Source organism: Vicugna pacos, chromosome 16 (genome assembly GCF_048564905.1).
Source record: "Vicugna pacos chromosome 16, VicPac4, whole genome shotgun sequence".
Taxonomy (NCBI): Eukaryota; Metazoa; Chordata; class Mammalia; order Artiodactyla; family Camelidae; genus Vicugna; species Vicugna pacos.
In genome coordinates, this window is record NC_133002.1 from 58,824,266 (window position 1) to 58,852,247 (window position 27,982).

At 58.3% G+C, this 27,982-nt stretch overlaps 1 protein-coding gene across 6 annotated transcripts; it reads right to left on the reverse strand.

Moving 5' to 3' along the window:
* Positions 1-575: 575 nt before the first annotated feature.
* Positions 576-24,485, reverse strand: RHBDF2 (rhomboid 5 homolog 2). 6 transcript variants are annotated; one of them, XM_072939637.1, is made up of 21 exons: positions 23,988-24,065; positions 12,704-12,883; positions 12,022-12,107; positions 10,627-10,689; positions 9,676-9,841; positions 8,753-8,880; positions 8,070-8,265; positions 7,784-7,987; positions 6,767-6,895; positions 6,313-6,431; positions 5,954-6,148; positions 4,803-4,914; positions 4,609-4,683; positions 4,362-4,523; positions 3,912-4,021; positions 3,695-3,758; positions 3,502-3,596; positions 3,223-3,298; positions 2,990-3,090; positions 2,654-2,807; positions 576-1,970 (listed from the first exon to the last, which is right to left on the reverse strand). In XM_072939637.1, the coding sequence occupies exons 4-21, from the start codon at positions 10,665-10,667 to the stop codon at positions 1,551-1,553; spliced, it is 2,547 nt and encodes an 848-aa protein (XP_072795738.1). In that variant the 5' UTR covers positions 10,668-10,689; positions 12,022-12,107; positions 12,704-12,883; positions 23,988-24,065; the 3' UTR covers positions 576-1,550. The 6 variants fall into 6 exon arrangements, with proteins under 6 accessions (XP_072795738.1, XP_072795739.1, XP_072795736.1 ...); XM_072939638.1 differs by having other exon boundaries at positions 12,019-12,107; XM_072939635.1 differs by lacking the exons at positions 12,022-12,107; positions 23,988-24,065 and adding an exon at positions 24,093-24,485.
* Between the last annotated feature and the right edge of the window lie 3,497 nt (positions 24,486-27,982).

A 27,982-nucleotide genomic window follows, 5' to 3' on the forward strand; every position in this document is an offset into this window, starting at 1 on the left:
GCCCTCTGTAGTCCCTGCATTCCAAACTGTGCCCTAACATGGCTGGGTCGGTTAAGTAGGGACAGTGGGAGGCATCCTGCAGCTCTGCCTCGGCATCCTCACTAAGCAAGCCTGGTGCTCAGGGGCCCTTAACCCCTCCAGACCCGGGTCTGCACCTTCCCATCCTCATCCCTGGAGTGCAGGGTACCTGGGAGCAGGAAGGGGCAGGGACCACCTCCCAGCTCACCACACTGGCCCCCAACCCCACCACAGGACCCTGGGTCCTATGCCCACAGTAACAGTGTTGTGCCCCACTGGGGTGTGGGGTGAAGTGTGGGGTGCAGGATTGTAGGTAACAGACAAGTGCTGCACCTCCCACCCTCTTTGCCAGGACGGCCCTCGCCCCGCCCAGCCAGCCCCCTCACTATCCCCACAAGCAGGTGGGGCTGGGGGACTGCAGGGGTCTCAGGGATTTAACACCACCCTCTCAAGTGACCTTTCAGGGGGTCCCAACCCAGTTTCTGGTCCAACCAAAAACCCCAGAAGCCCATTCCCTGAGCTCCTTATGGCTGACCTGGCCACTCTCACCTCCAAAATAAATTTCCAGCTTTTATTCTACCCGAGGCCTCAGGTTAAAAGATAATGTTTCTCTAAAGAATATCACTTAATACATTTCAGACATCATCCATACAAAGTTAGCGTTACTTTAAAAAATTAGGGCCATAATATAAACTGGTAGGAAAAAAAAGGGCCTGATTGACCTTGGGCAACCCTTGGAAGCAGGTCCCTGGGGTGGTCCTGCCCCCACGTGGGCGGGAGTGAGACAGAGGGTGGTGGGGCTGGCCAGCGTCAGTCCAGCCCCATGAGGCAGAACACTGAATCGAAGGAGGGCTGGGGGCCTGCGGGGCAGGTGCAGCGTCCGTTTGCTAAGAACAGCAGAGGCTCTCAGCTTCCCGGTCTAACTGTGTCTCCTTGCTCCTTGGTCCTCTGCACCAGACCCCAGCCAGAGCTTCTCTCAGTGTTCAGTCCCTGAGCATTATGGGCAGGCTTAACAGGCCACTGATGGATGCCGGGGGTGGATTCACAGGGCAGAGAGGGGAGGGGACACAGGAAGGGGGCCGTGGGGACGCAGGGCTGGGAACCTGGTGGGAACCCCAGCCACAACCCCAGGAAGGGCAGGCTCACAGGAGCGGGGAGAGGAAAGGCACCAGCAGAGGCTGAGGTGGGAGAGGGGCAGCAGCCCAGGACCCTGGGAAGAAAGAAACCCAACCCAGGAGGTGGTCCCGAAAGCAGGGGAGTGGGGAGGACATCAGGGCCTGGGCCCCCGAGCTGCAGAGAAGCACGTGTTCAGAGCGTCCCTCAGCCTGGCCCTGACGAGGAAGGGCTCCAGTCCCCCAGGGAACCCTGCTTTATGACCGCCTCCCGTGGGCTCAGCCTGGCCTGGAGGAGGGAGCTCCTGGGATCAGAGCTGCGCCCCCGAGGGCGTTTCTGGAGTGCGGGGAGGGCCTTACGGGCAGGCAGCCCCGCCCTGGCAGTCAGCCCCGTGGCATCGGGCTCCGCGGGGCGGGCGGTCAGTGCAGCACCTGGTCCAGCTCATACTTCTCGCAGAAGCGGCTGGTGAAGGGGAAGCAGGTGAGGTACTCGATCCAGGGCCAGTGGATGGGGTAGACGTAGAGCCAGACGACGAGCGAGGCAAAGAGGCCGGCGAAGACCAGCAGCGACACCAGGATGAGGGCGCGCTTGCGGTACTTGTCGCTCGTGCCGAAGGTGATGTAGGGCAGGAAGGCAAAGGCCAGCAGCAGGCCGCTGAGGAAGCCGACGATGTGCGCGATGTTGTCGATCCAGGGTAGGAGGCCGCACACAAACAGGAAGAGCACCACGACCAACAGGTTCAGGAAGGCCTTCCAGGGCCGCTCCAGCAGCTCCCAGCTCTGGAAGAGCTCCACGAAGAGGCAGGCGAGGAGGCCGAACTGCGACCCAGCGGGGCCCACCTGGGAGGGCAGGGAGGGGACGAGGCTCACTTCCAGGTCCCAGGTGGGAGCCTGAGGGGGGCTCTGGGCACGGCGGGGCTGGAGCCCAGGGACCCGGGTCGTCCTATTTGTGAGCCCCTCCCAGGGCGAGGGCCCGGGGGCAGCTGGAGCTGCCGGGTCAGAGCTGGGCTTGTTCCACCCACCCTTTTGGCAAATACTGAGCACCTACTATGTGCATGCCAGTGCAGGAAGCAGGACAGACAGCCTGCTCTGGGCAGTGCACGTGGGGAGGGACAGACACTGAACAAGCCGACAGGGTCAGGTTGAACCCATCAAAAACTGCCATTTCTATGGGCCAAGAACTGTCACACACAGGTGATTTTATACAGCTTAACCCATAACTATGGGATGTGCTGGCAGGCAATGGTCACAGTCATGGAGAGAAATGAAGCAGAGAAGAGGCAGAGTGAGGGGCAGGGTCCAGGAAGGTCTTTCTGGAGGTCACAATGACACATGACCCAGAGGCATCGCTGCTCCCTCGCACCCAGGGATAGATTCAGGAATTGACTTTAAGCCCCCAGCTTAGCTGTCAATCCACCATTGAGCCTGACATGGGAGGGGATGTGTGTCCCTCTGGCCATCCTGCGGGAGGAGAGTGGGAAGCCGCAGAGCTAGCCCTCCCACCCCGTCCCCAGGGTCCCTACCTCCGCACGGTACGGGAGGAAGATGGTGCTGGCAAGGTTGCCAGTGATGCCACTGAGGATGAAGATAATGGAGATGCGGTGCCAGCCAGCCAGCTTCTCCAGGTCCCGCAGGATGGTCATTTGGAAGACCACAGACACCAAGCAGTGCACCACGCTGGGTGGGGGACACACCAGGCATCAGCCCCCTGTGCCCGTAGCTGCCAGCCAGGCACTTCGGGAGTGGTGGGGCCTGGCAGGTTGTGCAGGCTGTGCCCTGGCCCGGGAGCCCCTCCTCCAGGGGTCCAGGTGGGCGGCCACCACAGGGGTCTTGGGGTTGGCCAGCGAGGCCCCTCTTACCCAGCGTGGAGGAACAGAGACAGCCAGAGCCTGTAGAACTGATCTGGGACCTCGGGGTTGAGGAAGGGCAGCAGCCCACACACCTCGTCCAGGCAGTGCACCTGGGGGTGAGCACATGGCGATCAGTGCCTGGGACGAGGCTGGGTCAGAGGCCCTGATGTCGGGGACAGAACTGGACACCTGCTGCCGTGCTGAGCTGCTCACACCCCAGGCCCCACCAGGCCCTGCCTCACCTGGGAACAGAGTGTGGCCTCTTCGTGGAAATAGCCGTGCATGAACTCACAGTATTCCCGGGTGGTGATCTCACAGCTGGGGAGCAGGGAGGCAAGGGTGTACGTCAGGGGCCTGAGCCCTCCTGCTCACTCACCCAGTGCCCGGTGCCCGGCCACAGCATGCTTCGCTGGCAGGGACCTGCTCACACCACGGATGGCCCCCGAGCAAGGAGGGAGGCCACCAGCTGGGTGAAGGGTGATGGAGAAGGAGCACTGGGCAGAGTGCCCAGGCCGGCTCACCTGCCCTTGGTGCCGATGCAGCAGGGGCGGCCGCGGATCTCACAGTCCAAGTGCAGGAAGCCCGAGCGGTTACTCCTGGCCTGCTCTGTGCAGATCTGTGGGGAGGGGCACCGACGGGTGACTGGAGCAGTGTAGCAGCAGGTATGCCCTCCCCACCCTTCCCAGACTGCTCTCCACCCCAAGTGACACTCACTGGCCACTTGGTGATGTCATCAGGCCAGATGTGGGCACCGCTGGAGGCTGGCTCCTCACAGGTTCTAGAGGCAGAGGTCAGAGGTAATGAAATGAGCAGCAGCTGCATCCCAGCCTGCCACGCCCACTGGCCAACATCCCCATGGGTGGCAGAGGCAACATGATACTCAACCCCATCTTCTCCGACAGCACAGCTGGGGGTCACTCTGGGACTGTACCTGGGGTCCTGGTGGCACACGGCCCCCGATGTCCGCTTTTGGCCCAGGTCGGACTTGTCCATGGGGGGCCCGGTATCATCCTGCCACTTGACAAAAGTTGCCAAAGTCTCCTGGAGGATGGAAGCAGGCTGGTCATGGTGAGGACAAGATCAACCCCATGAGAGTAGGCAGGGGACCCTCCAAGATAGAAGCTCTTCCCCTGCTGTCCAGGGCCCAGACCCCCAACCCCAGCTGATACTCCAGGACCCAGCTTTCACTTCTCTGGGGCTGGAGAGGTCAGCACCCTCCCTGTGCTGAGCAGCATGCAGGGGTGTGAGGCCAGGGAGGGCAGAGGAAGGATGGTGGCAAAGTGGACACCTCCCTCGAAGGGCCCCTCCCCGAGGCTGGGGCAAGTGGAGACAGTGCAGGGGACCAGAGTGGGGCTGGCAGGGGTCCGGGGTCTTCCCTCACCGAGCAGTCCTTCCGCTGGGTTTGAATGCAGCCCGAGTGGTCGTTCTGGACGCAGCAACCCGAGTCCCGCTCCAGGTCTTGCTCCCGCAGCACCAGCTGCTCAATCTGCTGGTCCTTCCGGATGCAGGGCGAGAACTTGGCTCCCAGGTGGATCAAGTCAATCTGGGGGGTGGGTGAAGGGGGTAGGTTGTGAGCTCGGGGCCAGACGTGGCTACTCTGTTGAGAGTCTCCCCTGAGGGTACCTCACCGAGCTGGGGCCAATCCAGAAGTTCTCCTGCTGGATGTACTTCACGCTCTCGTACACACCTTTGTTCCTGAGTACCTGGTGCAAAGGTGGAAGGAGAGGGGTTAGGGGATTCCCTGTTCCAGGGATTCAGTAACGCCTCTTGGTGGGGAAGCTGGGATCCCCCGGGTGGGGCCCCCTTCCCTAACCCTACTCACCAGCTGGGTGGTAACATGCTGTGCGAAGCCCACGGGTGCGATGCCATATGTGCAAATCACCAGCAATGTGATGATGATGTGGACGAAGGTCAGCCAGTAGGTGAAGTAGGGTCTGTGGGCAGAGGCCTTGAGGCAGTCAGCAGAGCTGAACTCACACCCTGTCCCTCAGCTCTGTGGTGCCTAGCCACCATCAGCTCTCACCTGTTCCCTGCCCTCCACCTTGCCTCTCAACTCATCCTTCACCACAGCAACTCTTAAAATGCATCTCTACATGTCTCTCTTAGCTTAAATCCTTTCCATGGCTTCTCACTGCCCTGGTGATAAAGTCTAACATTGCCCCCTCCCACTGGTTGCAAGGCCTGGCTGTGCCCACTCACCTCCCTGGCTTTCTTCCTCTTTCTCTTATAGTTCCTGGAACAAACCTTGCTCCTTGCAGCCCCAGGGCCTTTGCACATGATGTTTCCGTTGCCTGGGATGCTCTTTCCATCTCTTTTCACCCAGCTAACTGCTGCTCATCCTGACTATACCCCTCCCTACCAGCTGTTCACTCCCAACTCTGTCCTCCAGGACACTCTCCACACCTATTACGTATTTTTTTGATAATTTTGGGTCCAGTGTTCACTGGGTGGTTGCTTATCATATACTCTGTGAGAACAGCCTCTTCCCAACCCAGTGGCTTCACCCAAGGTCTTTGTGCAGATCCTCTCCACAGTCCCCTCACTCACGGTCACAGCTTCTGGCTGCCCCTCTGCCCCACCCTGTTTCAGGGCCTGTGTGCTGGCACTCAGTGACTGCTCGTTGACGGGCTGCTGTCTGGGAGCCCAGCGGAGGATGCCGGCCCAGAGAGTGGGGAGGGTGGAGAAGAGGCAGCCACGCCCGATAACCCTTCCCAGGTGACGTGCATGCTCGTAGGGTGACCCTGAGGACTTGTCCCTGCTCTCCTAACCCACAGGAAATGCTCACCAGGGGCTCGCTGAGTAAGGGGCAGTTGAGGGGAGGGCCTGGGGAACTTGGAAGCTCCCAGACCCTTCCGGTAGCTCTCAGCCCCCGTCCCCTCTGCCTACACCGGGGAGGAGCTCTCCAGAATGGTGACTGCCCCCAGCTCTCACGGAGTGTGTGGGACCCCAGGTCCGGCGCCCAGGCCCACTCACCGGTGGCTGTCGAAGCCCTCCAGCTGGCGCTGCACGGTGCTGCTGATGCTGCGGCGGTAGCTGCGGTTCAGCCAGGTGCCCACCACGCCCAGGCCGTAGTGCCGCTTCTTCCGGTCGAAGGCGAAGTGCTTCACCTTGGAGGCGATGCGCCTTCCGCGCCTGGGCATGGGCGCTGGGGCTCCGCCGTACTCCTTTCTGGTGGGGATGGGGCTCTCAGCTTGGTGCCCACCCCCACATCCCACGAGGGGGCGATCAGGAGGCACCGGTGGCCTGGGGAAGCCCCCATGTGGGTCACTGAGCCCCGGGGGAGCCCCTTCCCGTGGTGCCGTCTCCCTCCGCCTGGAAGTGCGGGAACTCACAGCGGGATCTGCACCCCGTCGGGGGAGACCGGGGAGGCCGAGTGTGGGAGCCCCCGGAAGTAGCTGGCAGAGAGTGGGGGAGACTCAAACACATCATCGGGCATGGAGCTCATTTCTTCCTGGGGTGGGGGTGGAGTGGGGGACACAAAAAGAGACAGTGTGAGGAGTCACTGTCCCCAGAACTGACCCCCAACAGCTCAATTCAAGGGCAGGACAAAGCCAGAGGAAGGCACATGCCTGTCAGCGCTGATGGTGACTTTCCCGGCTGGCACCCTGCCCCAACCCAGGTCCTCACTCTGTCAACAGGAAGACCGGGGCCCAGCACCTCCATCCCACCAATGGGCACTTGGATATCTCAGGGTCTTCTAGCAGAGCAGGATCGAGGCCAGGTCACCTTTCCTAGCTTCTGGCCCCCTGATCCCCAACCCCGAGGGCCCACATACCCCATGCTTGCCTTACTAAAAAACGAGGAGTCGAATGTCTCCACCCCATCGACTGCATCCTCCTCCAGGAAGCTGGGGTAGGCAAAGCTGCGTTTGACCACCCGGCACCGCTGTCCCGCGGCATCCAGCACCGAACGGCCCTGTGCGGGGGCAGAGACATGGGCATCAGGCCCAGGTCAGGTGTCCCCTCCCCCCTCCAAAGGGGTCTGTCAAGCCCACCACCTCTGGAGGTGGGACCCTGCCCGGAGCATGAGCATCTACCAGAGGCCGGGAAGCGGGCTCCAGCTCCTCCACAGCCCTGAACGCAGCACCCTCTGCACAGTTCGCTGTTAACTTCTCCCTGGTGACCTCTGGTCCTCTGGCGTGGGCATCTGCCACCCCACCACTCATCCTGCACCCGTACTTCCCAGGCTCGGGCTTCTTGGCATGGCACACCAGGCCCCTGCCCACCTTTCTGATCCCATCTCCTGCTGTTGCTCTTGTAAACCACCCTTCACTAACACCACCTGCTGCTCGCCCAAAGTGCCTCTGCATAGGCTGTTTCCTCTGCTGAGAAGGCTGTCCCCTTCCTGGCAAGCCTTTCCTTATACTTCTGGGTTCAGCTCAAGCGCCTTCCCTGACATCAGCCCCTCTGCTGGGTGAGAGGGGGCAGCTCCTCCGCTGGGTGAGCCCCAGCACTCATCACACTGAATGGTAACATCCGACCTCACCCGAGCTGAGGGTTCCCCCAGGGCAGCAACACCACTCATTTTGCTCTATAGCCCCCATGCCCAGCATATGACAGGGGTCAGTGAGTGGTGACTGCATGTTTCACTTCACTCCAGCTTAAGTGTCAGTGCAAAAACCAGCTGCCCGCACTCTGGAGAACTGGGGCTGGAAGGATGAGGGCCTCTCTCTCTGCCCAGGGATCCCAGTGCATCCACTACCCTTGGTACAGACAGAGATGCCTGGCTGAGTTTTGAGGGGATGCTGTGGGGAGAGACAGGGAGAAAGGGATGATGGAAGAGGCTGGGCAGAGGTGTCCTCACCTTGAGGAAGGCGGCAGCAGCCTGGAAGCTCATGTGGGCCACAGACATCCTCTTGCGACGGGGCAGGTGGGAATAGCCAGAGCGCACGCTGGTGAAGGAGGTGAGGGACAGGACCCCGGGGGTCAGTGGTGGGTGCGGGGCGTGGGGCCGGTCCACCTCGTCTGGGTGGCGGAACGCCCGTCCTCGGGCCAGGGGATCCACAATCTGGACAGGAGGGAGGAGGTGAGCAGTCTGTCGTGGCCCTGGGCCGAGTTGCCCACTTCCCCTCCACCCTGATGGGGCCCACCTTGGGCAGTTTGCAGGGTTTTGGAGACTCGGTGCCCTGGAAGGAGGGCACCTCCTGGCTGGGGAGCTCCAGGTCCCTCTGGCACGAGGCCTTGAGGCGGCCGTAGCGGACGCTGCAGTGGTGCAGGCTCCTGCGCTGCCAGTGCTGTCGCTTCAGCTCCCAGTCGCCACTGACCCCGAACCACTGGGCTGCACCCCTGCGGAGCAGACGTGTGTGTGTGCAGGAGGTGACGTGAAGTGACAGGGCACTAGTATGTGTGCGGGGGAGGTGACAAGAGAGGTGACAGGGCGTATGTGTGTGCAGTGGGAGGGGCGGATCAGCTTCCCCTTGAGCTGTTGGTTTGCTGCCCAAGGATCAGGTGGGCAGAGATAGACTCAGGTCCAGAGCCTGACAGGCTGAGCTGGGATGGCCTCGGAGCCGCTCTGAGGGGCAATGGTCTGCTCCCAGCTCCTTGAATCCCTCAGCCTTCACACTGTGGCTTCCTACCAGGCACAGAGCCGCCTGGGCCTCAGTTTCCCCGCCTGTAACACGGGGTCAAATGCTCAGGTCTGCCCTGCAGGAGGACGCTGCTGATTTGGTGACTGTCCACACCTCCCAGGCAGGGACCAGGGACCAGGCCCCCCGGAAGTCCGGGTGCCCAGAGTTTACCGGGCTGCAGGGGCGGGTAGGCGGGCGGTGCTCACTTGCGGATGCTCTGGGACAGGGAGGCCTGGCGGCGGAAGCCAGGGCGCTTCTCCGACCCGCCCTCCTGCCATCGTCCCCGCGGCTCCTGGAGGCTGACGCTCTTCAGGTAGGCTGGATTCCTGGGCCTCTGCAGGGAGGCGAATGGCGGACAGGCTGTGACTGTGTGGAGCCCAGGTCCCGGGCTGGCTCTGCCCAGGATTCCAGGGTGAAAACCCAGAGAGACCAAACCTCAACCCCAGTTCACCCTGAGCTGCTTTCATTCCCAGGGCAAAATCACCATTGTTCAGTGTTCTGGGCGAGCCCGGCCCGTGCTCCCTCATTCCCTGTCCAGCGCTCCCCCGGTAGCTGTGACGGCCTTGCCTGGCGTCGCACATTGGAAAGAGCCCTTGGGTGATGGGCAGTGGGACACAGCCTCCCTTGTGCCCCAGGCTGAGCAGGAAGAGGCCCACGCTGTTCAGAGCCACTTCTCAATGAGCTCTTTATGGAGCGCCAGCCGGGACTGTCGGAAATGGTGATTCATCCCCATTTTCCTGCAGGAGCCAGGCGCTGTGAGAGCAGGCTCCTGGTGCTGCAGACGCCTCTGCCCCCCAGTCACAGACAGCCTGCCCCCTAGTCACAGACAGCTCGCCCCCCACGGAAGAGCCTGGGCCTGGTCAGGGTAGGGAAACAGCCAACTCCTAGGTGGAATTGGCAAGCTCCTCCTGTTCCCCCTGGACCAGCATGACTCGGAGCTCCTGAGTTCAGGGCTCACTCCCTGCAGAGTTTGGGGCCAGGATGGAGGGGGCACAGGCTCAGGGCAGGGGCTACAGGGCAGCTGTGGCTCAGAAAGGGTCTCCTCCAGGAAGTGAAACTGCCCAAAAGGTGTCGTGTGGGCACAACGGTGGCCTGTGGAGGGGCAGTGAGCGCCCAGCTGCCCCCTTACCTGGGGCAGCATGCTGGCCTGCTCGCTGGGGGCCGGGGTCTCAGGCGGAGGGATGGTGATGGACAGGTTGGGTGGCTTCCGGCTCTGCAGGCGGCTGCTGGACACCGAGGAGACACTCCCGCCACTTCTGTCAGCGGAGGCCATGGTGGGCAGGGGGGCAGGGCAGCTGGAATGGAAACAGGGAGGGGGCGCAGGTGTGTAAAGAGGTGGCAGGATGGGAGGGGACACAGGGACAGCCCAGGGTGTCAGGGCAAGGCCAAGGCAGGCAGCCCAGACTGATAACAACCTATAGAAAGTTGGTTCAAACCTTAGTCTGGATACTAAACTACACAGCAGAGACTGAATCGGGCTGGGAGGGGTAGGTGAGAAGGTCTATTTTTGAACTTCATTTGCATTCCAGGCCAGCAGGGGTCTGGGAGGTCCCCAACTTACTACCTCATTCCATTTCTGGTCTCTCTGCTTCAGGCAAGGACCAGAAAGGAACACGACGGCATGGGATATAGATCTGCCATCATCTTGGTCACCTGGCCACAGCAGGCCAGGGGGCCAGAAGGCAGCTTCCTTGGACAAAGAGCCCTACCTCTGTCCCTGGGTTGGGCTTGGGGGAGGACAAGGAAAAGGCTCCCGGGCAACCCACAGACAAGGGGCCCACAGCTGTGCAGGGAGCAGGTGGTTGTTGGAGGAGGAGGAGTCCCTGGGCTGTGAGGGAGGAAGTGGTGGCTCAACCTAATTCCCAGGTAGATGAGAAGCCATCACGCTGGTCCCTGTCCCCCAGGGCTGTCCGGTTCCTCTTTCAAAGGTAACTGAAACTGCCACCTGTCTGATACTTTTTTCTTTATTCTTTTCACGGAGGAAAAATATCTTAGTGATGAAAATGATAAATGCACATTGCAAAAAAAAATCCCAAAAAACCCAGAAGACTTGAAAGCAGAAAGTGAATGCATGGCCTACCTGTCATCCCATCTTCCAGGAAGGAAGTCAGGTGTGCACATCCCTCCAGATGCCTCTCTGCACCTGGAAGAGGATGTGTGTAGTTAACATTTTATACACAATCAAGACAACTTATAGAAGTGCAATTGCAGCGTGGACAAGTGCGTGCATCTTGAATTTTGAAGCATCTTGCCAAAGGGCTCAGCCAACAGGAGGTGACGATTTTACCCCCATCTGGGGCTTTTCCATACTAACGCCACGAATCCCCACCCACGGCTGTGATCCCATCCGAGTTAACACCCTCTGCCTTGTCTGTTCTCTCCAGTTCACTCATTTGCCCTGTGACCTTTTTCTTGCTAAAAATCCTTTGCTATTTCCTCTCCCCACGTCCCAAGGCTGCTGGGGCAAGTTTGATTTCTCCTCTCCTCACACGAGGCCAGGGATTCTGCCAGCCTGGTGGGGAGAGTCACACGGGAGCCCTTGAGCCAAGGGCACATGGGGCCAAGGGCGTGACTACAGGGCAATGTAGCAGCCACCTTTGTTCTGAGTCTGTCTGCTCCCCCATCTCTGCCTGGCCCCCATGAGAGCCACCATCTTCTCTCACTTAGAGGGTCATGGCAGCCTCCTGACTCCTCCACCTGCTGCCCCTCGAGCCCCCATCCCCATGACCATTTTCCACAAGGCAGCAGAATTCACCTTTTAAAAGCACAAATTGGAGGGTGGGGGAGGGTATAGCTCAGTGGTAGAGCATGTGCTTAGCATGCACAAGGTCCTGGGTTCAAGCTCCAGTACCTCCATTAAAATAAATGAATAAAAATCTAATTACCTCCTTCCCCCCTCCCCCCAAAAAGGGGGAAAAAGAACTTAGAAAAAAAAAAAGGACAAATCATACCAGGTCACTCCCTGCTCAACACTGGGCCAGGATTTCCTGTTCTCACTTAAAACAAAGTCCAAATTTCTCACTGGGGCCTTTGGGCCCCTCATGGCTTCATCTCCTCCTGACACCCCCCCCAAATTCCACCACTTTGGGCCCCTAAATTCCCCGTACCTGCGAAGCTCTGTGAGAAGGTACTGGGAGATCATGGTCAAAAGCACAGACTGGAGCCAGGCGGTCTGAGCCTGATCTGCACAGGGGCCTACACTTGACCACAGAGTCACCCAAGTCCTCACCTTCCAGGGGAGAATGGCCCCCTCCCCCAGAGAGGCGTCCTGGGCGTGAACTGACTGCATGCCTGACACACACTCGGGCAGCACGTCCAAAGACACTTGTTCAGGAACGTTCACTGGAGCCCAAAGGTGGAAACAACGCAAACGCTCATCAACAGACAAAGGGATAAGCAAAACGTGCTAAATCCATGCAATGGACTATTAGGCAGCCACAAACAGGAATGAAGGGCTGAGACAGGCCACAACAACCTGGAGGACGTTCTGCTCAGTAACAGAAGCCAGACACCAAAGACCACATACTCCAGGAGTCCAAACGCAAGTCCAGAAGAGCAAATCTATAGAGACAGAAGATGAGTCATGGCTTAGGGCTGGGGGCTGGGGACAGCAAAAGGGTATAGGTTTCATTCCAAGATGATGAAAATGTGCTAAAGTTGACAGCAGTGATAGTTGCACATACCCGTGACTATACTAAAAACCATTGAATTGTACGCTTTAAATGGATGAGTTTTCTGTGAATTATAGAAATTAAATGTGAACTTTTTCTCAATAAAGCTGGTTAAAAAAAGTCTCAAGCAGGCGCTTCGTAATTGTCGGTCCTCTGCCCCCGCTACTCCCTTCATCCCCAGAACAGATCATCACACAGCAGAGCAGGTGGCTTCTTCTCGTCATTCTAGTCCCAGCTTGAGTGCCACCTCCTCCAAGGAGCCCTGACTGCCTGGAGCAGCCCTCCCACCCCATATGTCTCTCCGTTGCTTCACCCTGCTCACCTCCCTCTCTGCCCTATTCTGGCCTTATTCACAGCTGTAGCTCCACTGCCAGAAGAGTGCTGGCCCACAGATACCACCAGTACGTATTTGTTGAAAATCAAATAAAAAGCAAGCAAAGCAGCTGGTACCTGGGGTCCAGCCCACCCAGCCACCCAGCCTCCTACCTTCAGCTTCCTGGGTCTTGTTGCAGAGGTCTTTAGAGCATGCTCTAGTCCTTTCCTTGCTCTGTACAGATGCTCTGGGGTCAAGCCTCAGCTCTGCAGAGAGGTGGATAGATGCAGAGAGATGGGAAGGCAGACAGACGGCCCCAGGTCAAGCAGGGCAGCTCTCTTGGTGCTCACAGCCTGTAAGAAAGGATGGGCAGGCTCAAGCCAGCATGTCAGGACCACTGCAGCTTTTAATCTTCTTGACCTCAGCCGCCTCATCTGTAAAATGGGGATAATTCCAATGGCCTCAGAGATCAGGGATTAAAGAGATATATTCTCCTCCTCTCCTGGATTAAGGGCCCCAGGTGATGAGCTGGGCACTTCAGAGAGCCCGGGGGGGGGGGGGGTCAGGGGCTCTAGCCTCAGGGCGTTTACCCACCCCATCCAAAAAAACCCCAACCATCTAAAGACCTACACTCTGGGCTGGGAACCCTAAAATCAAGATGGTCCCTACTTTCTTTACAACATAACTTTACTAGAAACATTTCACTTTAAAAAACATAGGCACTAGGGGGAGGGTACAGCTCAGTGGTAGAGTGTGTACTTAGCATGCATGAGGTCCTGGGTTCAATCCCCAGTACCTTCTTTAAAATAAATAAGGCCCTCCTTGACAGAACCCTGAGGGCTGCGGGGGCAGGACAGGGTCAGGCCTTGCTTGGCCCTTCAGCGCGTCATCCCACTTTGTCCTCAAAACACTCTTTGAGGTAGACATTGTCATCACTTCCATTTTGTGGATAAGAATGGAGGCTCAGAGGGGTTGAGTAACTTGCCCGAGCTCACAGAGCCAGGACGGGGAGCAGCTGGGACTCAAGCTGCTCTGGCTCCAGGGCCTGAGGTCTCCTCAGGAAACAGGTGCCTCTTCTCCCTAAAGTTGGGGTACACTTGGGGCTGGATGGCCCCATATCAGGGAGACAGAGTTGAGTCCAGCCTGGAGGGAAACTTGGTCAAACATTTCAGCACTTTGCAAACTGTGTTCCTCGGAGGCCTGGGTTACCCAGAGGTGCCCGAGGGGCTGCCATGGGGTGAAATGGAGACTGGGGGAGGGTCTGGGCCCCCTGTTCCACAGGGCAGCCCTCTTCTGGCTTTACATATTGGAACTTTCACTTGGTTGAAGTCCTCCAACTATAGGTGAGAGGCACCCTGGGTGCAGAGAGGGTGCCAGAGGGAAATGTGATGCAGAGCTGGGGTGGGAGCCCAGGACGCTTCCTGCTTGGGGCTTGACTAAGACTCAGGCATCCTTCCTTCTACCCCGTAGTTTGGGGAGTTCTGACCCCACACCCCGAGGCAGATGGGCCCAAGGAGGCCCCTCGGAGATCATGGCCAGACGGGTGCTGGGCTGGCTGGCTCCTCAGATGTCACTCTGCACCACTCTGGGGACAGCTCCAAGACAACAGCCTCACCTGGGGCCCCTACCATGGAAAGTTCTCCAGCTTGGCCTCCTTTGGGACCAGGGTGCAGTGAGAGGCCACTGGGCAGGCACTTCCCTGGGAAATCGGCACCAAGGAGGGAGGGAGGCAGCGGAGGAAGGCTGGGGGTCAACGTGGGGCTGCCAGGCCTGAGCACATAGGATCCTTCTGGAACTCAGAGCTGATCACATCTCCCCGGAGTCAGCAGCCGTGCCCTTCAGAACCTGCCCCACACCCAACCAGACACATCACATCCCCCCGCTCCCACTTTCTCTTATCTGAGGCCCTGAGCCTGGCACACCAGGCTCCACCTCACCTGCCTGGCCAAAGCCTACCAGCCACTGCACAGAGGGTAAAGGGTCACCTCTTCCAGAAGGCCTGTCACGTCACCACCAGTCCAAATCAACCCCCTTCTCACAGCATCCCGCAGAGATGTGCCTGCATGTAGGCATCCCCCACCCGCCCCTGGGCAGGACAGGGTCCAGCACGCAGTCGGCCTCGTTAACGGCTAACTGGATGGAAGGCAGGTGGGAGGGCAGGTGTCCACATGGCTGCAGATGGTCAGTCCAGACTGATCCTGAACAGAAACTGTCTCCTGCAATCTCACGGCCAGCCCAAGAAGTGGCGCAACCTGGAGGGCTCTACCAAGTGCTGCCTGCTCCACCCCAGCTCTGTGACCACTGCAGGACCAAGGATGGAGGATGCGGTCCCAGGATGAGTCCTCAGAGGACCCCCCGTTTCCCTGCTTCCCCAGCACACCCAAGACCATACCACCCCTGGCTGGGATCCCCACCCAGGACCCACCGGGCTGCTGGCAGCTGTGCCAATCCCCTGATGGGAAGAAGGGCAGGCTCAATCTGAGGCTGAAAGACGGGGGAGACTGGACTAGCTCCAGGGAAATCCTGAGGGTCCCAAAGAGAAGAGGCCCGGCCCTGGAAAGCAGAGGCAGGGCTGGGCCGCGTTTTACACAGGAGAGTCATTTAACCATCTTCACAGGGCGGTGCCAGGAGTCCTGGCTCTGTAAGCAGCTTTGCCCACAGCCTCACTTTTCTTCTCTGTTAAGCGAGGGAGGTGGACAGGATGATGGTCTAGCTTTGACACCAACGAGGCCCACATATTTGGCATAAAAACACCACCTTCCCCCAACCACTCTCCACGGGGGAGGGAAGGGCCTGTTCCTGAGACCAAGTGCCCCCAACTTGTGCAGAAATGGTGGGGGCTGTGCCAGAAGCCCAGCCCCTGCCCTGGGGCTCGGGGAGGAAAGGGGCGGGGAGTGGCAGGTGCCTGGGGCAGGTGCAGGGTGCCCACGGAACCCAAGTCCAGGGCATGGAGGAGCCCAGGCGGCCAAGACCAGGCCAAAAAAGTGCTGGAGTGCTGCGAGCACCCGCCCCAGCCAGCCCTTATCTCCCGCGCCCCAAAAGTGCTTGCTCACTGCAGAGGAAATTGTGACATCCTGGGACCAGTCTTCATCCTGGCCCAGTCACATCCGCTGTTCTCTGAGACCCCCAAGTCTGCCACAGCACCTAGCCTCGGGGGGGGGGAGGTTTAAGGGCCTGCCCCACCCAGCCAGGCCACTGCCACTGCCACTGCCACTTGCCCACAAGGATTTTGGCCTCGGTGGGGCCTTCCACCCCAGAGTAGCTAGGAGACCCCAAAGGGGCCTGGGCAGAGGGAAGGGGCTTCAGGTGGGCCTAGCATGGGACAGGGCAGTGCATATCCAAAGAAACAGTGACATACAGAGTTCAAATCACCCCAAGTATGGAGACTTCTGTATCCCACCCCACCCAGAGTCTGAACCCCCACCACCCCACACTCAGAAGCATAACCCAGCTGGCAACAGCCAGGATCAGCACATATGACAGAGACACAGGCTCAGAAACTACTTGCTGATGCCACAAGAGAATCCGGTTTCCCCACAAAGGGTGGGGCCAGGCACCACCAGCTGAGCCAAGTTCCAACAGACACAGCCGGCGTAAGCCAGGCCTCCCGCGGAAGGTCTCCCGCCAGAGCACCACCAGGGCACACGCAGGGCACCCCCTCCCTAGCCTGCATGCGCCCACTGTCCCCTCCCAACCTGTTCCCAGGTGCAGTCCCACTGTCCCGAGGAGTCTGGCTCCAGCCGCCCCCCCCCCGCCCTGTCCGCCACCAACTCTAGCAGCTTTCTGAAGGTTCCCTGGTCTTGCTAATGGTGGATGGACCCTCCACTCCTGGGCTCTGAGCACTTCATGAGCCCGGGCTGAGCCGCAGCTGCAGCTCCAGATGGAAACAGGCAGGCAGGTGACTGACTTGAGGGCTCAGCTCGTGTGTGGCCAGAAATGGGGATGGGGGAGGGAGGGGCCCTTGGAGAAGGGGTGAGCAGCCCCTTCGGGGAGGAAACAGGATTTATCATCCACTCGATGTGGTCAGGAAGTTCAGAGGATACCCCACAGGGAAGGGAACAGGTCCCCAGAATAGAGGAAGGAGAGAAGTTACCACCTGGCCCAGAAGTTCCTCCCAGCTGGCCAGACTCGGAGCTGTGGGGGAGCGGGCAGTCTGGAGGGAAGGGAGGCGGCCCGGGGCTGCTGGGACCTGCCTGTCCCTCCGCTGAATCACAGGATGTCGGGGTGAGCGCTGGGGGCGAGGAAGTGGCCTCTCCCCTCTGCTTCCCTGTCACAGAAACCGAAACCCGATTTTCCCTCCCCTCAGCCCTTCTGGGAACCGGGTCGTTTTTAGAAAGCTGCAAAGAGGAAGCTGCCCTCACCCAGGGTGCAACCCCCCCACAAAACCCCTGGTTCTGCTGACCTCGGGGAGTTGTTCCAGCCTGCCTGCCATGAGGCCCGGAAGGAGCAGCTTATGTAAAGGCTGTCACTTAACCCGGTCTCCCAACATGCGTCCCCACGCTGGCCCGCACAGCCAGTGACTCACCCCGGATGCCTCCCTCCTCTGGCGAAAGTGAGTGCGGACAGGAGCACAGGGCAGCAAAGTGCAAAGAAGGCTAGCCAAGGGCCTGGGGACAGGATTCCAGAGGCCAAAAAATGGACAGATGAAAAAGGGAGGGAAGCCAAGTGCCCCAGGTGGAGGCGGCAAACCTCATCATCGGAGTAGGGAAGGGATGCCCTCTGTCTCCAGAAGCCAGCGCCTCTCTGGGTGCCTCCCCTCCCTCCTGGCAAGCACCCGCCTCCCCCGAGCTGCAAGTCGGCAGACACACTTCCCAGGCCTCCCTGGCGCTCGCACGTACGCACTTCAGCCCAACCACCCCCAACGGAGTGGAAAAATGAAACCACCTGTGGGTTTGCACCCCAACCACGGGGAGAGGCCCCGCTCACAGAGGGCCCTGGTGTGGGGAGGCCCCGATTTCTCCTCCACCTTTAAGGGCTTTGCTCAAACTCATTTTAGAAGATAGAGAATGTGGGGGCAGGTTCAGGGACCTGGTGACCCACTGGCTTTTCCACATCAGAACCTGGGCTCTGAGCTCCCCCAACCCAGTTAGAGTGGCTTGGGCGTCATGGCTGACCACAGACTCGGGAAGTGGGGGCCGGGCTCCAGGATGCCGCCAAGAGCATGTGGGCGCGAGGAGGACGAGCTGCCACGTTCTTATCGTGGTGCAGACCCTAATGCCCTTCCAGACCACCCAGAGGCCTCCTCAGGACCACACGCAAGTGAGGCTGGCAGAGACGCGAATATCCTGTCCTCTGTGAGGACCCTAAGTCCAGAAAGCCAGCTGAGCTGGGAGTGCCCAAGCCCCGTGTCCCCACATCTTCTGGTGTGGCAGGCCCTAGTGGAAGTGGAAGTGCCACCAGGTGTCCCCAGCTGGCCACATGCAGGACCCTGCCCACTCCGGTGCCCTCTGAGCTTCCTCTGGGAGTCTCCGGACACCAGAAGCTGCTGGTGGAAACAGACAAGGGGATAGCAGCTGAGCAGAGATACCAGTGCCCTGAATGGAGGCCTGGACAGCACCCTCCCATGCCCCCAGGCAAGCAGGAGCAGCTTCCAGAGCCTGGGGGCCGACTGTAGCCTGAGGACAACAGCAGGAAGGGAGTGCACCCGACCACAGGCCAGTGAGGCTGGCAGAGGTGCGATGTCCTGTCCTGGGATACTCTTTGTGAAGGTGACCTATTCTGTCCCGGGTCTGCTGCTTCCTGAGCATGTCTGTGAAGGAGAGGTGTCAGAAGTGGCCCCTGGGAGCCTAGAAGGCCCTGGTCCTTCCAGGCTGGGCCCCAGGGCACAGGAGGCTTCCTGGAGAGAGATCGTGCACTGCTGGGCACCACGCTGACCCAGGCTTGGCGAGAACCAGGCTTTGATCCAAACACCCACAAGGATTTACCTCTCTCGGGATGTTGGGGTCCTGGGAGTTGGGTTTCCGCGGGTCCCTGGAATTGGCAGAAGCCTAGCTCATGCTCAGTGGTTGGGGGAAGGATTGGGGTGCAGCACGGGTAGGGGAACAGGGGAGGGCCACTTCACTCCTACTGGGGGCTCCCAGACACCAAAGTGTGACCAGGCTGTTTCCAGACACGACGAGCCTTGGGACACAGAGCTGGCCTCTGTCCTGTGCTTGCAGGGGTGGAGTCCACCGCATTTCCACCCACCTCCTTGTGGCCTGGCTCCAGACAGTGAAAACACTGTCCAACTTGGGGAGACAAGGTCATAGGCCCAGCCCTAACTGCTGTGTGATCTTGGACAAGCCATTTGACATCTCTGAGCCTCAGCGTATTTATGCATAAGATGCTAAGGAGTCTCCAGAGGTCTCAAATCTAGGTGGCTTTGTCATCATTAGCTAGGGGTTACCCTGGGAGTACATGCAGCAGAGGGACAAAGTGTGACCATATTTTATAGAGAGGTAAGCACCTTACCCAATGTCACTAGCCAGAAGTCAGGCCCTGGGCTGCCCTGGGTCCTTCACCTCAACACACTCAGGACACGGCACTGGGTGCCCCTCACTTCTGGAGGCCCAGATCGGCTATCAGCAGGGAGAGAACATGCCAGGCAAACACTTTTCAGCTTATAAACACTCATTAAGGAGCTAATAATCCTGACTTCCCAGAACCCTGCCCTGGGGCTTGCTCCTTCCCTGGAAGAGGCTGGGAATTGGCCCCAACAGCTGCGAGGGCTTTGGGGCACTTGGACACTGGCCACCCAAGGCCGCTCAGCCAGGGGGCCTTGCAGAGCACCCCCCACATCTTGCTTTGGAGCCTCATGGGTTCCCCTGTTGAGGAATGAAGGCTTGGGGGCTGGAGACAGGGCTCAGAACCTGGTTCAGCCACCTACACACTGGGAGACTGGGCAAGTTACCACTTCTGAGCCTCAGTTTCCTCTGCTGTGAAATGGGGTGATGCAGCCCCCACCCCCCATCCCAGGGATTCAGTGGAGATGACATGAGATCACAAAAGCACAGCACCTGGCACACAGTCAGTGGCCAGTAACAGGCAGCTTCTTTTATCCCTGACTGACCTCTGCCATTGTCTGTCACTTACATCTGAGCTAAGAGCCTCAGAGGTGACAGATCTCTATTTGACAGGTGGGGAAACTGAGGCTCAGAGCGGTGAAGTCACTTGTCCACAGCTGCACAGTTAGAAGGCGGTGGGGCTATGGCTTCCCGCCACCTCGGAACTGGTGAGGCCAGTGGCGAAGGAACAGGCAGGGGGCGGGACTCTGGAGCTGGGGGCGAGTCCTGGGTGCAAAGGCCTTTGACTTATAAGCCCCTTCCAGATCCCCAAGCAGAAATGATATCACCTAAGACTGGGTGGCTCTTCTTAGCTTATCTAAAGGCTTTCACAAACTTTCTCTCATCCCAGTCCTTATCTCATTATTGTCAATGGCTGATAAGGCCATAACCAAGGGCTTAGGTCAGTTTCAAGTCCTGCTTCAGCCCAGCCCCACAGCAGGTCCCCCACCTTCTCTCCCAGGCCTTCTGGGGCCCACACTGGAGGCAGGACCTGGGGAGAACCAGCTCCTCTTCCATCAGGAGAGGGAAAAGCTGCTTCTTGCTGGGGGCCTGGCAGGACCACCTGAGGATGCTCTTGGCATCCATGGGAGGTAGAGAAACCCAAGCTCACCAGGCTCGCAGCTCCAAGGAACTCGGCCAGAGGGAGCAGGGCTGAGGGTCACCGCCTCTAGGACACCTCCACCCTCCTCTATCGTGACACACATGCTGGAGGAGGCAGGGGCCAGTTCTCAGCCTGATCCTCCATGCCCAGGTGGAAATTCACCCTCTGATCCCCGTGGTTACCTCACCCCAGACCCAGCCACTTCTACAGAGTGACAGCAGCAGCCCTGCCATTCTGCCGCGGGTTCTCACCCAACAGCACATGAGGTAAGACCTCTGTCATCACGCAGAGTCTGTGCCACAGGCACACAGACATGTCCCTAACAGAAGCAGGCGTGGCACTGTTCCTGTGACAGCTCCCTCACCGGGCATCTGGCCCAGGCTTTACGTGAATCACCACCAGGATCCTCACAGCAACCTCCCAGGTAGCCACCTGCCACCCCACTGCTTTCCCCACCAGGGAAACTGAGGCACAGGCTATTCAAGTGACCCCCACCCTACTGACCACACTCTCATAGACCAGGTGCCTGCCAGCCTCTGAGCCTCACTTCTGGGCTCCCCGAGCTGGAACTCACCCCCTCCCACCGCTCCCTCCACCTCTTCTGCTCTGACTACTTAGTTCTAACCACTTTCCTAGGAGGGCTTTGGAATGTGCCTTCCTGCGGCTCTGAAACAGTAAATGGCTCCCGTCTGGGTCCCCAGCTAAATTTACTGAGCGAGGGAATGTGGGCACACTGGCTGGCTGTACTTACCTGAAGTTGAGAAGGAAATAATTTTTTTTCATGCAGGTCCTGAGAACTGCCCTCCCCTGGCAGCCTCCCCGCCCTGGTCACCAGGGGCCCAGTCAGCCTGCACTCAGGCAGGCGCTGATGTCCCCGCCACTCCTCCTCCAGCCTGGCCTGGCTGGATAGGAAACTGGGAACAGACACATGAGCTCACTCTGGAAATCCCCACGGGTGGCCGGAGCGACACTGAGGCCTGCTCCAAAGCAGATGGCCCGCACACCCAAGGGAACGTGCAGCCCAGAGAGTATATCTACCCTGATGCTGCATCAAGAGACAGGTAGGGGGCCGGGGCCACTCCAAGCCTGCCACCACTCATCCCTACCCAAAGGTAAGTGCCAGGTGGCTCATGCAAGTCACATGCACAGCACCCTCCTCACCCCCCCCCCCGACTTCCTGCTCTCACCTGGGGTCTCGCCTGGGGAAGAGATTCAACAGTAAGTGGACAGGAACCCTGCACAGAGCTCTGGTCACAGTGAAAACACCCCTGACCCAGAGCTGGACTCAGACCTCAGCAGCCCCAATGCATTTGTGGTGTGATTTATTCCTCCTCTTAGGGGACCAGGGGTCCCCTCCTGGGCATTAAGCGTGCACGCATGTGTGTGTGCGTGTGTTACACCAGGTATCCGAGAAGCTCGGAAGGAGAGCAAACCAGGTAGGAGTCATCTGGTAGTCTGTTCACCGCAGGTGGCACAAGGTCTTAGGGCTGGGCCTGGGAACGGACAGCCCAGGCTCGATGTCGGCCCTCTGGTTACTTCCTGCACACCTTTGTGCAAGTCTGAAAGCTGCTTTGTGCCTCGAGAGGCACACAATGGACGGACGGAGGCTACTCTTCTGGCTTTTCTTCTTTTTTAGCTGAAAAGGTGCAAGTCTCATTCCAGCCTCATAAAGTTAAAAGACCAAAAGAAGCCCCCAAAAGTAAGAGTCAAATCAGAAACTGCCACCTTCCTTCTCATCCCACCATGGTTCCCAGGCCAGGAGGCCAGCGTCCATAGGACAGGGCGGTAATGGATATTGTCAGGAACTGGGGAGGGAGGGCAGTGAGGTGGCCTGGGTTCCTGGGCGTGGACAGCTGTTTCACCCCATCCTGCCCCTCTGACAGAACCCCCCCAGATTCCCTGAAAAGCGGGGGTACTATCCTTGAGCTGAACTCAAATAATTCAGGGTCATCCCTACCAGGGGTCCCCCGGCCTGGGCTGGGTCATCCCGTCATCTCTCACTGGTGCTCAGCTAACCCCATGAGCAGGGGACACCTTGCTCCATCAGCAGCTGGGCCCACCCTGGGCCTCTTGCCTCCCCCAGGGTTCCCACAGCTACAGTGGAACTTTTTACTGTGGAGGGAGGCAGGCTGGGGAGCCGCAAGAAATTAGGCGCCCTGTTATTCCTTGGATGTTACTTTCCTGGTGTAAGGAAGTGAGGAGTCCGATGTGGGTTCAGAAGAGAAAATGACAGCAGATCACAAGGCATCAGGAGTCCTCAGCAATCCAGTGTTGGGAAAATCTGTGAGAACAGAGCTTGGCTCCTCCCCACCCTCCCTCCACGGGGATATCTGAACTCCAGGGCTGCCCCGGCTCACTCTGCCTGGGAGGTGCCCTGGGGGTGAAACACTCCAGGACACAGCTGTGAGCGGGCCCCTGTTCCCAGCCCCTCCATCTCAGCTTCTCCACAGCTCCCCGAATGGCTTACTGCAGGGCCCGTGGTTTAAACAGGGAAGGGGCAGGCTTGTGGCACCAAAGGAGGCCAGCTGCTGGGGCACAACTGCCCTCATACCTCCTTTCCACTTATCTCATTTAGGTATATTACAAGTTCCTCCTCTAATCCTGGGGGTAGGGGGGAAACTGAAGCAGGGAGGGGCAAAGAGAAATAACTTGATGGACCAGAGTGGCTCTGTCTCAGCGCAGCACCACTGACGTCTTGGGCTGGGGACGTACGTGGTGGTGGGGCTGTCCTGTGCACTGTGGGATGTTTAGCAGCATCCCTGGCCTCTGCTCACTAGATGCCAGTAGCAACAACTCAAACCCCCTCCCCCGAGTTGTGACAACCAAAATATCTCCAGACATTGACCAATGTCCCCTGGCAGGCAAAAATCACCCCTGGCTGAGGACCACTGTTCTAAAACAAGCTTCACTTACCACGGTTCCTTCTACCTAACCTAACCTACAGGGAGTGACAGAAACATAACACACGCTGCGCTCATTATATTGCCAGCAAATGCCACCCACACAGAATCCTAAATCTAGCCATTTGGGAAAGAGCAGCTAGTCCACGTGTGGGGTCAGTCCTGCAAGCCCTCCCCTCTCAGGGGCTCCAACTCCAGGCCTTCTCCCTTGGTCTTTCACCCAGATAGTCCGGGGCTGGGACCCGGGCTCCCCTCTGCCCTGGGGTGGGGCGGGGTGGGGCGGGATCTGTACCCTAGGGAACATGTCCCTCTCTAATCTAATCCAATGCCCTGGGAGGGTGGCAACCTTCTAAACCCCTTAGTTCAGAAGCCACGACTCCCGGGTCCAATTTCTGAGCTCTGGTCCAACTTTGCTGTGAGCCCACCCTCCAGCATCTGTTTCCACCTCGGCGAGGCTGAACACGCAAACTTCGCCCTGGCCGCCCCGCCGGCTGCTCTCCCAGGAGAAAGGGGAGGAGAGGGGAACGTAGGAATTCCAAGGTGCTTCTGGGAGGAAGGCGGGACTGCCCGGTCTTGACCTGGGACAGTCCCCTCTCTTCCTCCCAGAGCTTTAAACTTCTGTCCAATCGTCGTGCCCCCACCTCGCGACCCGTGGCTCAGGATTCCTTTGGGCGGCTTGTTCGAGCCGAGCCCCAGGGGCCGGCGGACCCAGTCCAGCGGCCCCGTCCGAGTCCAGCCCTGGCCTCCGGCCTTGGGCTCGGCCCACGTGGGGCCCGAGAGCTCGGCAGGCCCAGCCCCCTAGCCGGCGGAGCACCGCCGCCCCAGGGCGTGCTCGGGCGCGATCCCCTGGCCCTTCCAGCGCCGGCCGCCCAGCCGCCGCGAGCCCAGCCCAAGCCCGTCGCCCCGCGCTCACCTCCCTGCGTCCCCAAGTCCCCGCGACGCAGTTCCGAGCGGCGCCGGCCAGTGGCTGGGCGGTGGCTCCTGGGGGCGGGGCCCCGGCGCCCCGCCTCTTCCCTACCTGCGCGCCCGCGGCGGGGCGGGGCCGGGCGCCTGGGGGCGGGCCCTGGAGTCGGGGGCGGGGCCCCGGTCCGTCCCGGCTTCGGCGTCCTGCTCTGTGGCTCCGGGGGCTCGCGCTGCCCTTCAGCAGTCAGTCCAGTGGTGTCCTCGCCTGAGCAGAGCCCTATTTTCCGCTGGAGCTGGTCTCTTCCGGGCCTCTGACAAAGCGTATAATGTAGGTCTGAACTGCCATAATCATGTCAACCCCCAAGAAAAACCACTCCAATAACAGCCACCTCATCCACCCCTCCCTCCAGCGCCTTCATCCTCAGGCCACATGGGCCTGTCCCCTCGAAACTTTTATCTCCCACCCTTCCCTGGAAACACATTTGGAGCGTCTCCACTGGTCTAACTCCTGCTGCAGCTGCCTCCGGGAAGCCTCTGATCTCTGCCACAGACCTCGTCTCTCCATTACAGCAAACGCACCCCTCCTCCGCATCCTCCCGAGGCGGAGGCTCCTTGCTAGGCTGAGGCCAGGTCTTACTCAACTTCCCCCACCCCCATCCGCCATCGGCCTAAGTCCAGAACTGGCGCCGGTGACAGAAGCTTGCCTAGAGTTTGCCATTAGGAGAATCCCTCGTTGGGTGCCTGCGTGGGCGGCGGGGGTCTTTTGGAGGAATCTCCCTTAGGGCACATCCAGTAAAAACCCGCTTTGCTTCTGGCCCAGCGACACAAAACCTTACTGATGGAGCAGAACCTTGGTTCACAGGGCCTCCTGCAACGGACTCAGAGGAAAGCCTGCAAGTTCTGGAGGCTGCGGGGTCAGCTTCTGGGACAGGGTCGCCTTGGCTCAGGCCCTAGCCCCTCTGAGCCTGTTCTCAACAAAGTACTGAAGTACTTGAGTTGGCTGTCAAGCCTTCTCACTGTGAAATCATGGGTGCTGGGGCTCTACAGCTAGAGGGGCGGGGTTTAGATAATTCACAGGAGGGTCCCAATGTCTCTTCAACTTTGAGCCAATCTCTCAACTTGCTCTCAGCCCAGAGAAGCCCAGCTTTGATTTTTCTTTTCTTTTCTTTTCTTTTTTTTAAATGATGGTACTGGGGATTGAACCCAGGACCTGCATGCTTTCTACAATTAAATTTGAAAAGAGACTCAGGCCTGGGTGGTAGGAGGGGAACAAGGTCTGGACCGTGGGGACCAGAATCAGGCAGTGATGTTGGTCTCAGGGTGGGCCCTTTACAGAGCCCCTGAGCCCTCCACCCGACCCTCCTGGCATTTATCACTGAACTGATTTGGGGTGGGATGGAAAATGGAGGAGGGTATAATAGCTCAGTGGTAGAGTCTGTGCTTAGCATGCATGAGGCCCTTGGTTCGACCCCCAGTACAACTAAATAAATAGAAATAAACCTAATTGCCTCCACCACCAACAAAAATGACCATATTGTAAAAAGAAATGAAGAGAAGGGAAGGGGCTCCCTGCTTTCTCCCAAGAAAGGCCTCTCTCCTTCTCCCCTTCCCCCAGGCCTTGGGGTGAGGGGTGTGCCAAAGCTGCAGGTAGCACCTGCAGGGACCATTTATTGGGCACCCACCACATCTGCATCTTGGGAGGCTTCAGGGTGCAGAGAGGGGTTAGACCAGGGACCCCATGTGAAGAGCTGGCACTTTCTAGGGGGGATGGAAGTGCACGAGTGACTATGACAGGAAGGACTAGGGCAGCTAGCCACTCTGAGTCCTTTCCCTGCTTCCAGTGCTGTAATACATTAGCGTATGTAATCCCTGAGACAGCTCCAGGAGTGGTACCATTATTATCATCTCCCTTGTAGGGATGAGGAGATATAGGTGGAGCAGCTGGGATTTGAACCTACCATCACAATCTGATTGTAGATATTAGCAAATGCTCCACACATCTGAGCTGTGTGCTCATCCCTGGAACTCCAAGGATAGCTCTATAGGAGCCCCCAGGAGGGGAGGGATTCCTGGTGGGGGTTGATGTCATAGATATGTCTCATAGAAACGTGGCTCGCTGCCCTGCCATGTGGGTGCAGGCATGCTTATCACAGTCTTGGCTGCAAAAACAAGCACCTGTCTGGCCGGAGGGAAGGGTGTTAAACAGAACAGGGGTATAATTTGCGGTGATGTCACCCCGCAGTTAAAAGCAGGGAGCCCACTCTCTCTGTGCTGATATGGAACACATCCAAGATCTATTTAGTGAAAAAGAGTAAGGTGCGTGTTTAGTATAATTTAGTTTAAAGAGAACATACATCTATATGCTAGTGGAGCCACATAAACTTTCTGGAAGTTTGTGGAGTGACCTTGCATTGGGGAAGTGGGGGAGGGGGTGAAGAGGAGAAAGAGAGATTTGCTTTTCATTTCATACCATATGCACGTATTACTTTTATAACTGACTGAAAAACACAGTCTAAACTTTTCTTTGAATGGGCTTCAAGGTACCGGGAAGACCTTGATGGGTAGGAATGAGGAAAGGAAGTTCCAGGTGGAAAGAATAAGAAGGGAGGCACAGGAGTGAGGAATCCCAGGTTACGGCAGGGAAACTTCCGGTCCCTTGGTTTGGCTGCATCACAGGATGTATTGGTAAGATGACGAGCAACAAGCCTGGGAGGGCAGGTGGGTGTGTGCTGGAGGCTCTTCTGGATCAAGAGAAGGTGTATATATTTTATCCTGTAAGTAATGGAGGGTTTTTTAAACAAGCAACTAGCATCCTAATATTTTACACTCATGTAGCCCTCTGTGAAAAGTGCTTTCTCAGATGTGATTACATTTTGTAATCTTGACAGCAGCAATCCTGCAAGGTAGGCAGGGCGAGCTTTACAATGAGGAAACAGGCTTTGTGAATAAAGACCACACATTCAGAGTTTTGAAATGAGAAGCTTTGTCCTTTGTATGCACAGCTTTGCAGGAAGGCAGCAGAGGGGAGCAACCACTGGTCAGCTCCCCAGCACATCAGAATGACAGGCTTCCTTTCATGCCTGAGCAATCTTGAGGCCCCCTCGTGACATTCAGATTAAGAAGATGAGCATCCTGACCCTCGGGAGAAACATGCAAAGGACCCTGACGTCATAAGTTCACAAACTCAAAAGGCTCTGGTAACATACCTGTAAGGAAGTCCCTGTATTTGTCCTGGGGAGTGAAATATTAGGAGTTTCTTTGTTAGCTGAGATTTGAATTTTTTTAGAACACAATAAAATTCTGTTGAGTTAAGGGATGCTGACTTTCTTGTCAAGGTTCAGAGAGGTTTTGAGCTGTGCCCAAGGTCACACAGCTGGTGGAGCAGAGTGGAGTGCCCGCCCCAAGGCCCATGCTCTTTCCAGCCATCATGGACCATACCCAGTACTAGAAGGGTCATTCTGGCTGTGCTTAGGACAGACTCGTTTGGGCGAACACGGGGAGGCCAGTGAAGAGGCTACTAAGGGTCGGGGGACCCGACCAGGAGGCGGGGGCCAGAGGAGGGGAGTGGAGAAGACTGTTGAGAAAGGCATCCGTTCTCTACAGAATTCGGTCTACCCAGACCCCAGATTTCCTTTCCATTTATGTTCCTGGTTTACTTCCCCTCACCCATGGGCTCCAAGCGGACTTGGGTGCGTAAAGTTTGAGGGGTTTTCCGGAGAAGGGAACCAGTAGCCCCTGCGCGCACGCAGCTGGTATTGATGATGCAGAGTCTCCACCTCGTGGCGATGTGGGGGTACTGCATCAAGGAAACCCACCTGCGATCCGGGCATCCCAGAGAAACCACAGTTCCTTTGGCTCCCTCTACCTGCTTTCTCCGCAGAAAATCAGGCAGTCCCAACTAAAGGTTACAGGCATAAGGCCTCGGGCTCACTCTTAAGAGGGCTTGTGAATGTTAGTTAGAAAGATGCTAACGCCTGTGTAACTCTTCTTGCTACCATTCTGCCT

Bases quoted from the DNA above. Each gene is read 5' to 3' on its own strand.
- RHBDF2 (XM_072939635.1), bottom strand. From the start codon at position 10,667: ATGTGCACACCTGACTTCCTTCCTGGAAGATGGGATGACAG. The intron at 8,266-8,752 runs GTGAGCACCGCC...TCTGCTCCGCAG, and splicing joins CTGTCCCAGAGCATCCGCAA to GGGTGCAGCCCAGTGGTTCG. The intron at 3,299-3,501 runs GTGAGCCGGCCT...CCTGCTCCCCAG, and splicing joins TGCATCGGCACCAAGGGCAG to CTGTGAGATCACCACCCGGG.